Source organism: Haliaeetus leucocephalus, unplaced genomic scaffold (genome assembly GCF_000737465.1).
Source record: "Haliaeetus leucocephalus isolate CR32 unplaced genomic scaffold, Haliaeetus_leucocephalus-4.0 Scaffold0, whole genome shotgun sequence".
In the NCBI taxonomy this organism is placed as follows: domain Eukaryota; kingdom Metazoa; phylum Chordata; class Aves; order Accipitriformes; family Accipitridae; genus Haliaeetus; species Haliaeetus leucocephalus.
In genome coordinates, this window is record NW_010972436.1 from 26924607 (window position 1) to 26937044 (window position 12438).

General features: G+C 49.1%; 1 protein-coding gene across 1 annotated transcript; it reads right to left on the reverse strand.

Annotated features, from left to right (window-relative positions):
* Positions 1–240: 240 nt before the first annotated feature.
* On the reverse strand, positions 241–9312 carry KLHL40 (kelch-like family member 40). Its single transcript, XM_010561459.1, has 6 exons — positions 7895–9312; positions 4474–4634; positions 2732–2839; positions 1834–2019; positions 1144–1290; positions 241–352 (listed from the first exon to the last, which is right to left on the reverse strand). Exons 1-6 carry the CDS (start codon positions 9038–9040, stop codon positions 241–243), a joined length of 1860 nt encoding a protein of 619 aa, XP_010559761.1. The 5' UTR covers positions 9041–9312.
* Positions 9313–12438: the final 3126 nt, after the last annotated feature.

Consider the following 12438-nt stretch of genomic DNA (forward strand, 5'->3'; position numbering starts at 1 on the left):
TCCTTGCAGGCTCTAGACCCCTTCTCTAGTTATCTTGTGAGCATCTTCAAGTTCCCATAGGGCTTCAAGATAATTTCTCCCCTTTCCCATTTGACTAACTAAAAAGGTACCAATCACAGATGCAACGTCCTACACCGTATCCAGATGCTATATCTCTGTGCTGATAAGCATGGCGTCACCTCCCCCCATCCCTCCTTGCCCTAGACCCCCATGGAAAGAAAAAAAAAAAATCACGCCTTGCTACATCTTCGTTAGGCGCAAAACATTGAGGCGCACGGGAAGGAAAGTGGCACCGGAGGCATACTGGATCTCCCGGAGGACCCCTTCCCACTTCTTCTGCTCTTCATCATACCTGGGGACAGACAGACAGACAGTTATGGTGAGGAAAGTGTCTCCTCTCTCTCGCTTCAGCTGCTCTCCATAGTGGTGGGAGCCCTGGTGAATGGTGTGATGTCCCACAGACATTATTTGGCCACAAGACATCTGTGGGAGCTGGATGGGGATGGTCAGCCCTGGTGTGCTCTGGTTTGCAGTGCTGGGCTAGGGGACGTGGATATCAGCACATGGTCTCGCAGGGAAGGGTGTATTTTTCCATTGGGAAACAGGTTGATGGCACCAAGACTAAACATCCATGGTGAAGGCCAGCAGGTGCCTGCTGAGGGTGCTCTAGAGCCACAGATGTGAAGGACAGGAGCAGCTAACGTGATGTTAGCAGCCATCAGAAAGTGCTTTCTGCCCGCTTGTCTGCTCGCACGTAAGACTATCTGATTTCCAGACCGAGCGCCGGCTTTTCCCAGGGAGAGGATGCATTGCACAAATGCTGCTTCACGCCAAAGGGGAGGTCTGGAACTCGCTTCAGGCAAAATGTCAACACAGCAACAAAGCTGAAGGAGCAGATTTTCTCTGGTACGTTGCTATATGAGGCTAGGAGGTATCACTGAATCACCTAATGTGCCCTCCAGCACAGCACAGGGCAAACTTCTCACCCAGAGAGCCTGCACTAAGCCTGTAGTCTTCTGCTGGGGTAACAGCATCCATCTCACACTGAAGGCACCAACACAGACAGAAACTATCTGTTCCGTCAGTCGCTCTCCCTAACATCCCTCCCGTGCTCCCTTGGACAGCCCCGGGGAAGATCATCACCTCCAAACGTCGTTCAGCTCTGTTGGCACCAGTTCTCCTGACTCCGTCTCCACCGTGGCGAATCCTCCAAGCAGGTAGAGCACCCCGGCCAAGCTCACCAGGCTGACTGAGCTGCGCTCCTGGGGGAACTCAGTGAAGGTGTCCCACCTGCCATGTCGAGAGAGGGGACATGTTAAGGCACCCTGCCCACCCCCATGCCAAGCATGGCCTTGAATCAGGAATCAACAACTGAATTAACTAAACTTGTGTAGGTCTACATGGGATGGGATCATACACTGACTGTTGTTAGAGATACCTGTTTCCATCATCATACTTCAACTTCATTTTATATTGAGTAGATGACCTGTGAAGCACACCTGGCATGGACCAGCAGATCCCAGTTGTGGGACTGCAGCTTCAAGGCCTGCCCAAAGTCTGTGGCGTTGGGTGAAGCTGCCAAGATGAAGCTACAGCCCTGCAGGGAACCCAAGGGCTGTACCAGTTGGTGAAACTGCTTTGAAGATGAGCCTGAGATGATCCACAGCCCAACTGCAGTGGCATTGGTGATGCCCAGCTGTCTGAGGAATACAGACTGGGAGGAACTGGTATCGGGAGTTGCAAGCAAACTCCAGAATGGTTGGAAGTTGCTTAATGTACACCTGCAGCCACTCCTTGTGTAACTACACCCTAAAGGTGTGCTCAGGTACGTACTTGTTGGTGGCAATGTCGTAGACTTCCACTGAGTTGGTCAAACCGGAGTCGGTCACGCCAGCTGCCACGTAGATTTTGTCCTTGTGCACAGTGGCTCCGAACAAGGAGCGGGCAGTTTTCATGGGAGCCAGCTCTTTCCACTCAAACTTGGCTGGATTGTAGACACACATCGTCTTCAGGCACTTCCTAGAGAAAGATGAGAGAGAAAAGGAGACTCAATCGCCTGCCAAGGGGCAGCTTTGCACTGCGGGAGTTTGGGGATGTCTGCTGGCAAGAACATGGGGTCTCTAGAAAGGATTTTTGCTCCTCCACATCAGCATGAGTGCCTTTGCTTGGGTGCGCACCTGAGAATGCCCATGCCTGGAGACATCATTTGCGTGGATAACGTATCCCCTCTTGCTCTGCTCACGTTGGATAGGAGTCCTAAAGGCTCAGCATTGTGCTTACACAGCTGGATATGGGTCCATGGAGCTAACTGCCTCTCAGGACCTCGCACACAGCCATCAGACAGTGGTTCAGTGCTCCTGATCCAACCTGATGCTGCGAAATATCATCAGTAACGCCCCTGTTCCCCAGGACGGCAATGTAAGGTGTGTGAATGTATGCGCGCTCACACTTTTCCGACCATAATCCTTTCAGAGCAGGACCTATCTTTGCTGGATTATGGCATGTTTGCTCTGCAAACAGTCATACTTCTGCCTTGCAAAGCAATCGCTGCAATGCTCCCCAAGAGAGGCTTTTTCTGCTGAGCCTGTCTCCTGCAGGAGGGCAGGATGGGGGTGAGGTTTGATGAGGTTTTTCACTCCTATTGCAAACACCCATCTGGATTTGATTACCAGACCACGCTTCTCTGCCATCCCACTAGTTTGGGGGATGAATCCCTTGTTTTTTTACTTACTTGTCGCTTCCTTTGCCACCAATGATGTAGATGAGATCCTTGTGCGATACCACCGCGTGGCCATAGACTGCGTAGGGAAGGGAATCGGCTTCACCCCACTTGAAGGACCTGGATCAGAGAAAGATGGGAAGCAAAAGGATCTGTAGCTTGCTAGGTGAGCCCTAGAGTAGGTGGCACTCTCCAGACCTAGAGGTGAGCACAGATCCTGACCCGATCTCAAAAATATGAGGTTTTCAATGAGATAATGCTCATCAATAAATTTTGTGATCCTAAAAAATGTGGAAATATAAAATACGCAGAATGTTTATGCTAATATTCATTGTTTTCTGCAGTATCCCCTACTCTTGGGCTTTGTGGATACACATCCTGACTTCTCCCAGGACCTCACCTCATTTAAAAGCATTACCAGCCGATCACAAAGAAGACAGAGATTTCTGCATGATGGAAAAAAATTAAAACCAATGAGACTTAGGGGTGCAAAATCCTGAGGAAAAAAATTATTTATTGGCCATCGCCTTCCACTTTGAGGTGCTTTGGTTGGCCAACACTCAGCAAGGACCCACAGGGGCAGGTATGTCCACATTTTGCAGTGCAGGGCTGTGTTGAAGCCTCTGAGCTAGCTCTGGGGCAGCTGAGCAGAGGATGTAGCTATAACGCTTTGGAAACCCCAAACTGGTATCCAATAGGCCTGATCAATTTCTCAAGAAGTGTCTGTTCATGTCCATGTAGCTTAGACTCATCCCTAGTTTTCATATATATAAGATGTAACCCCCAAGACCTGCACTTTATTTTACCTAAGAACTGAGTTGCCTGGGTTCTGAGTGTTTTCTATTTCTGCAACCACTCTGGGCAAATATTTGATCCCATAGACCAACAGTTTGCCCTCTCCAGGTTTGTTACAGTTGAAATCTTGACTTAAATAATGCTGGAAATACAAGTGGAGCTGATCACATCTCTACCAGCTTCAAATTGGTATTCAAACCACCCCCCTGAGCACTTAGCGAGGGCAGACACATCCTTTCCCGGAGCGTGCAGGGGCAGATAAATGCCCTGTTCTGTAGGAATGAAACTGGTTTCAAATCTCTGCCTATAAAACAGACTTTGAAGCACGCACATCTAAGTACAGACCAAGCAAAGGCTTGTTAATGCCTACTGCTCTGTCTCTTTGGGGCAGAGAACAGCAGTCTTTGGGTGTTTCTGTCTCCTGTGAGCAGAACAGAATGGTGCCTTTTAATAAAGCTCATGACCTTACATGGGTCAGAGCCCATTGTCCAAAGATAATCAGATATTAAGCCTGATATCCATCAGGATGGGCCATTCAGTGCCACATTGGAATATTTTTAAAACAAACATTCCTGTTCAAAGCCATTCCTGGTGAGGCCTCAGTGAATGTCTCTGAACCTCCAACCAATGGGCAAGAGCAGAAGGAAAAACTCTTGCTCCCCTGTACAGGTCTCACATGAGCATCAACTAAGATCAGTCCCCGATAACATAATATCCCCATCACGGCTTCCATCTCTGGGAGGTTCAATTACAATAAATGAAGCAGCTGCAGAGAGACAGCTCAGAGCCCCAGGGTACAGCTTGAGACAGTCCCAGTGGTCCCAGTATCTGGATGCAGACTTTGAGCCCTTTCTCCAAAACCTTTCAGCGCCTAGAGAGCTGGAGTTGTTTTGCAAGGCAGCTGCTTCACCTTCTCCTGTAAACCGCCTCCTGCCCCACACTCGCACGCGAACACTTACAGCCGGTCGTAGCACAGGACTGAATCCAGGGTCTTCTCTCCCTCTTTCAGTTCTTTCCCTCCAACCACAAAAATAGAGTTTTCTGCCTCTCCCAGGCCAAAGAGGCAGCGAGGGGAGGGCAGGGGGGGCATCCCCAGCCATTCTGCGTCCAGATGGTCATACTGAAAGGAAACATATGGCCATTAGTGTGTGTTCACCCGGCCCATTTGCTTTGCAAAAATCGGGGTCCAGAGGCTGAGGGCAAAGTCCATTCCCACATGCAGCTTGGTCACCCCAGTAGGCACTTTCTGCAAGGCCAGTTTCTGCCTATGCCTTACCATCTGTTGCAGGATGGGACATGTTAGTGCAAATCCAAGTCATACATCATATGACATATGCTTTATGACAAGGCATAAGAGCAGAGATGTGACAACGTGAACATGTTCTGCTCTGTGCACCAAAGCTGTGGCTTGGAACGTGTTGGGCCGTCTTCAAATGAGAGAGTCCCATGTTGGACCTCTAATGGATAGTTCCTGGGACTGGAGGAGATGAAACACTTCAATCTTAGAAATTTTGCCTGAACCTCTTCAGATGCAGCACACACCACAATATTTCATCCTGATATTTTCCAGCTTGGCCAGGTAACAGTGTGGTGTCGGCTATGTTGGCTACACAGCTCGCTCCCCTGAGTCCCTTCTTTTCCCATCAATTCTTCTTTCTGGCAAATAATCAGTTATCGTGTTCCTCCTCTGCTTCTTAAGATACCGAAGTCCTGTATCACCTCAGTGTGTGTGAGAGTTCGTGAGATGAAATGTATGTGTGTCCATCTGCACAAAGGCTATTTACACAATACCTATCTACCCAATATGGTACAACACAACTGAGACGGTACTGCGAAGACCAGAGCTCTTCTCGCTGACCAAAGTGTGCCAGGCCCATCTGATAGATGGGGAAACTGATGCGTACAGTGTTACTAGATCAGATGGCCAAATTCTTGCAGATCCTTGGACACCCGTAGATCAAGGCGCCGTGTCATCTCCCACCAGAAAAAAGATCTGAAAGATTATGAGGCTGGGGGCTCTCTGGGTACCATGGCTTGATGGGAAATGTAATCTGGGGCAAAAATTTTTAATGTAGCTTGGCAGCAGAGGAGGGAGCAACATCTTGCAGCCAGTTTGGTGGGACTCTGCAAGATGAAGCTGTGATGCAGCATTGCCTGAAGCACTGTTTGCTATGGGCTTGGGCCAAAGAGCTTCAGCTTGCTGGGCTGCCTCCCAAGACTCGGCCTCAGCTGGGTGCCTGTGGTTATTGTCTCTTTGTAAGCTGTGGTCCACATATGTGTTATTTATAGCGCAAGCCCGAGCAGCTCAGTCACCAGGATAGTTCCTGCTTCTTGATGGATTCGGCATTGTTTTCAAGTCATAAATCTTAGAATCGACAAATAAAGGATACCCTTTTCCATCTGAAATGTCAATGGAATAATTTTGTTCCTGACAAAATTTGCAAGGCCTCTGGGATTTATCAGCATTTTTATGTTTTTGTTCCTGTCCTTAAGTCTAAACTATCCCTGACCTAACTCTCCTGGCTTCAGCAGGAGGAATGTGAAATCAGGGAGGCCAAAAACAGAGTCAGAAGGTGTAAGATGCTGCTGCACTGACACAGGGATTTAAGGGTCCATCATACAGCTGCCTGTCAACATCTGTGTGAAGTTTCAGCTGAAAAAAAGGCTCAAAAGACTCTCTTACCCATACAGAAACCATGAGCTATGTGATGGCACTGACGGCAATAAATTACACCTTTGCAAACTGACGGCACCTTCCAGCCCTAGGACTTGTCTGCACCTCCCATGCACAAGTGCCACAGTGAGCTCTGAAGGGACCACTGTCCCCTTCTTGTGGGGAAGGAGCTAAAAATGGCCAAACGAAGCCCAAGGCATTTGCTATTAAGTCAGTGGCAAATTGGGAGCTGAATATAGAAATCTTGCTCTTTGCAGCTTAGAATCACAGAATAATTTAGCTTGAAGGGACCTCCAAAGGTCTTTTATCTAGCCCCCATGCTCAAGCAGATGCAGCTTTGGAGTTAGAGCAGGTTGCCAGGGCTTTGTGCAGTCAAATATTAAATGTCTCCAAGGATGGATGTGTTGCAACCTCTCTGGACCCCTGCTCCAGTACTCTGTCACCTCTGTTGGGAAGGTTTTCCTCACAGCTAACCGAAATTTCCTTTACTGCAACTCCTGGCCATTGCTTCTTGGCCCATCTTTGTGCAAAACCAAGAAGAGTCTAGATGCCCTTTCTGTGTCCCCTCCTATTAGGGAGCTGCAGACACCAGTGAGATCTTCCCTTCTCCTTCTCCAGGTTGATCAGACCCAGCTCAGCCTCTCCTTGTACCTCCCGTTCTCCAGCCCTGACCATCTTGGTGGCTTCTGCTAGACTCATTCCAGTACCTCAATGTCTCCCTTGTACTGGGGAGCCCCAGACTGGACACAGCATCCAGACGTGGTCTCACAAGTGTACAATCAAAGGGGAAAAAAAAAAAAAAAAAAAAAATCACTGCCCTTGACCTGCTTGCTGCAGTCATGCTGAAACAGCTCAGGACACAGTGGACCTTCACTGCCGCTCAAGGAATTACCTTGCCTGGCCAGCAACAAGACTGGCGGAGCATTGATCTTTAGACGTAGGTTTCGGCGCCTTGCGTTAGCTGTCTACAAGGGAAGGTGCTCTTGGGTTACAGCCCAGGCTGGGGCTCAGATTGCCTGCACGGAGCTCAATTTTATCACAGGTTTGGTTACTGCTGAGTTAGAACAGCCACTTTTCCTGTGGAGTATCCCAAAAGACATCACACTGTGGTTTCCCCTGCACGTGATGGAAATGGCCAAGGGGGAGACTCCGAGCTGGAACTAGCATACCTCCAGGGGCAAGAACAGCACTAGAAATGGGGCACATATTGGGAGGTAGGAACATGCCCTGTGTCCTTGGGGTGTTTGCTCTGTGGCTGTAGCTGCTGCTGGTCCTTTGTTGGCACCTGGCAGAGTCACCCTTGGGTTTTGCTGGGGGTTCATAACCAGGGAATATAAAGGATGCAAAGCAGAACCCAGGCCTGATGTCACTAACCTTCTAGTTACTGTGCCCTGTGGCAGCCAGGGCTGGGCCAAATGCACTGTTCAGAGTGATCCCCTATTCAGGATTTGGATCAGGAAGGCTTATTCCTATTACCTGCTCCATCAAGCCTCCTTCCTCAATTATCAGAACCTCCCCTTCAGTCGGATCTGCCTTAAAAATGTAGGGAGAAGAATCTCTAGTAAAGCAACTCAGATATTTTACCTTCGTTTACAACTTTCATTTTAACTTCACATGACAATGAATATTACTGGCATCACATGGAAGCTAAAGACTGGTGATGCTCCAAAGTGGTCAAAGAAACAAAAGAAAGATACAGCTAGTACCTGTAGGAAGTAGGAACTCATGGGATCCTCTTTGTTGTCCTCGTTGTAGTATAGTCCTCCAACAATGAAGATCTGATTCTCTTTGGTCACCAGACTGATGTGGTTCTTTGGGATTTGAGAAGACAGGGAGGCAAAATAGCACTCATTGGCAGTGGGATCGTAGGCCACTGCTCCACTGTCGCTCACCATGAAAATAAGGTCCTGGAGGAACATCCCAAAGCGCATTGTGTCATTTAAGATCCCTGGGAGAGCTTCCTCCTCTGTATCTTCCTTCTCATCTACTGCTCCATTGACGACATTGTCTTTCACTTGCTTTTCACTGCTTTTCTTCACTTTCTTCTTCTTCACCACAGTGAATTTGCCTTTCTGGGCATCCTTCACCATCTGCAGTTTCTTGAGCAGCTCTGGGCTGGACTTCACCATGGCGTGCTTCTCCACGTGGTCCTTGATGTAGTCGTTGGGCATGAGGCGGAAGCGGATGCTCTCAAAGATGACAGGCAAGGCCTTCTGCCGGGTCTCATGGTCCTTGGTCCCCACCCACTTCATCACTACTTCGAAGACGGTCTCCTCTTTCTCTATGTTGAGGGAGTCACTGGAGATGATCGCGATAAGCTCATCAGGGGAGAGCTGGTAGAACTCCTCATCCCGGGAGACCAGCGCAAAGCGATCGCAAATGAAATCCCGAGCTGCCACGGCCAGCCGGGCACAGTCCAGCATCAAGCCCAACCTGAAGATAGCCAAGCAGTTGCTGAGGCAGAGCCGCTTCTGCAAGAAGGACACGCAGACGGTAAAGATGGAGGGGATCTGGAACATGTTGGCCACGGAGAAGATGTCCTGCACATTCTGCTCTGTGATCTCCAGCTCGGAGGTGTAGATATAATGGAGGATCTTGCCCATGACATCTGGATCAACGTCTTCCAAACTGACCTCCCTCTTCTTGCTCTCTTCCATGTCCGAGAGGAACATCGCTCGAAAATACGGGCTGCAAGCTGCCAGCACCAACCGATGGCAGGGAAACTCCTTCCCTTTGACTTTCAAGACACAGTCCAGAAACTTATTGTGGTCCAACATGTCTTTGAGTCCATCCTGCAGGAGAGTTTGCTGGTAGAGACGCAATTCTTCCACTTGATCAAAAGGCAAACCCATGGTGAAGAGTAACTGCTCCTTTTTTCCCCAGTCCTTCTTTTATATATGTGTATATTTATAAATATATCTGTACCTGAGCCCCGGTAAAGAAATTTACTCAAAGCAGGGCTCCCGGGTCTCCTTTGCTTCCAGACTGCCAGCACACTGGGAATGTGAAACGCTTGCTACTATCGCAGCTGTCTGCGTACTTCAGTTTCCAGCGTAGGGCTTTATATATAGCCACAGCGTTACAAAGCTTAAGGAATCCATACTGGAGCATGTGTAAGCCGATCACCCTTTAATATGACACATGGGACAAGGAGGAAGGGAGGGGGCTGGGGGAACAGCTGTAATTCCAGCCTCGATGCTTCAGGAAGGGTCTGTCAGCCCGTGAGTCACGGCGGGGGGAGCAGGAGTTTTTGCTGCCGTCCCATGACGGGAGACGCGTGTGACCCATCGGCTCAGCTGCTGAGCTTGGGAAACGGCTTCCAGATGAATCAAACATCCCAATCTGCCTTCTGGGTCATGAATGGCAAGGCTGAGACCTTCTCCCTACACCGCTAAACGGACTGCTCCGAAACTGCTAAACCTTTTGCTGTGCTAAAAATAGACCGTGAAGTCAAAGCTGGAAAGATGCAATAAGGGAGCGTCTTATGTGGGCTTTGTGGCGTCCCCGACTCCAGACAGCTCACTCCCAGGGCTGCTTTTCTGCAGAGGTTTGTCCTTTATTTTCCTCTGGAGTCACTTTTCAGGGGTCTGGAAGGGGGTGGGAAATGAAGATAGAGCGATTTATTTACACCCCCATATGGGATATGAGACCTATGCTGGAAGTTACTTAAAAGTCTCACTAAAGGAGGAGACTCAAGGAGCCTGGGAGAGGGATGGCTCTGCTTTTGCCTGCAATACATGCATGGCCCTACTGGCACAGTCTCTGGACACCTCGTCATTAATAAATCCATCTTTTCCACGTCTTGGTGACAGAGGGAGGGTCTGAGGCAGAACAGAAATAAAGAGAGTGCAACGGTGGGCTTCAACTCACAGGTTAGGACATCTCAACACAGGTATCTTCCTGTAAATTGAGGGTGTCCTGCTAAGGTCTACTGAGATTCAGCACTCCTGTGTTGAAGTCTAGAGCCACAGCAGGACAACCTGCCTGGTTTTGAGCTGATGCTCCAGAAAGGCTGAGGTCTCCAGCAGGTCTTGTGTCCTGCTTGCATGCCCATGGATGTCTAGGAAGCCCCACGGGTCCTCAAATGGCTGGTCCAGGTCCAGCTATTCCCATGGAGCTCACAAAGAAAAAAATTAGTTTTGGCAGACATGGGTGAGCAGAGTAGCTATAATTATTTATACCTACAGTAAAACTTATACATGAATCTGTTTTATCTCCATTACTATGGACCCTCTGGGCTGGCTGACACTCAGTGATGGCACAGATTTAATTAATGATTTAATTAAGTCTATGCAAAGATATTAGGCACTCTGCTTGGTGTATTTAAAGCCAGATAACCCCTTACCCTGGCATGGATGTATTTATAAAAGTGATTTGTGCCATGATGATTATCTACGTATGTGGGAAAAAGGAGGGAGCTATACTGGTATGAAGCCCTTTTGTACTGGTGAGGTTCCAGAAGCATCTGGGAGGTAACAAAATAGCAGGGAAATAATCACAAGCTTTTTTTGGAGCTCACATCATAAGCTCTTCTGCTGTGCTGCTCGTCTGTGACAGGATCAGACGACGAGCGCTGATCTTTGAAGTGGGTCAAACTTCAGAAACGTTTCTCTGCTCCCAGACATCTGGGGCTGGACAACCCCATCCTCCCCTCTCCCCTCCCTCTGCATTAGCTCTGCACTTTCCCAAGTTTAATCCTGTGTTATCATGCTACCAGCTGGGATTTCCCCCCCCCTCTGCCTTTAATCTCCCTTGAGCCCTGACTTGTTTTGCTTTTCGCTGTGCTGCTCGGCGTGCGCTGCCATCCGAGGTTTGCTTCCATATTCCCCGTGCCACGAGGTGCCGCTGCTAAAATGCAGCTACGGCCCATCCCTTCCCAGAGGAGCTTCCAACCGATCAGTGGGTCTGTGGCTTCTCCCAGGTTTGTGGTCCACCCAAGGAAAGAGCACCCTGCCAGTCCCAAACCTCCTCTGGGGTCTCCGTTGGCTTCAGTGGCTTCGCACAGCGGCTGGACCGGCTCCAAGGCTTGGCGAAGCAGCCCTGGTTTTTCAAGCGCACCATCTCCTCGGTGCACGGTGTCATTTAGGCTCCCTACAAGCATGGGGAGAGACAGGTATCTCTGGGAGCTGGTTCACTGCACCCGAGTTAGACTCTTGCCTGAGATGAGAGGATGGTGGTGTCCGTCTGTCCCCATTCATTCTACAGGCAGTTTAAATCATGCATTCAGACTAGACACCCTTAACTGTTCCCAGTGCCTCCTAACACCAGCAGTGCTGGAACGCCATCCTCATAACGGCTTGGGGCAATAATCACACGTGTGATCCCCTGCCTTACGTTTCCACCATTTTTTGCTCTCAGCTCGATACAGCAGCATTCATCCCAAGCCCTGTCAGCAAAATGGGTGTAGATTGCATATATTGCCCAGGCTGGACATGCATTCTGTGCTCTATATATTCACCCTGACCTCAAATGGTCTGTAAACCTCCCTGGCTCCTGAGCACAGATGCATTCAGCTCAGATAAGGGTAGTTCATCCCTAAACAAGTTTCTACCACAGCCTGGTGGGACAGAGGGTTGTTCTGGTGGACCCAAACCCTCTGAGCAGCTCAAACAGTGCTAATGGGGATGCTCTCAGAGCCACCATGCACTTCTCTGCAACCCTCCCGGGGCTGGGAGTAAAAAGCCAGCAGTGTTTTATGCAGCTCAGTTCCACAAGCTTCAGATCCACCCTCCCAATGAGTATTTGGTGTCCAGATTATTTTCATTCTTACACTTTAGGTTACACTTTTCCAGTCTGGATCTCAAGCACAGTATTTCTTTCTCACTTGTGTGTTTATTCTTTCCTCATTTCTGGCTTTCATTCAGTCACACTAGTTGGTCGTTACCGTTTTATAATCTATTTACGCACAGGGAAGTCAACAGGATTTTGGTCTGAGCCTTGCTGCCCTGGAGAGCCAAGGCCACATCTGATTGCTACGGGAGACTTTTCTCTGATGATAGCAGTGGAATTTGAGGCAGCCACCAATTCTGAGCCCTCTGCAACCATTATCTCCTGTAGAGGCTTTGATCACAGTAGACTTGTCCCATCTAGCTTCCATTTGCTGGGTCCAATGTGTCACCACAAAGGTAAGCTGGTCTCCAAGCAAGTACCAGCCAAGCCCAGAGGAATTTAGCATCTAAAAGCAGAGGAGATGGCACACGTGGATGCGACAAGGGTGAGCAGTGATCATAGTTACCACTTGGTTATCTTT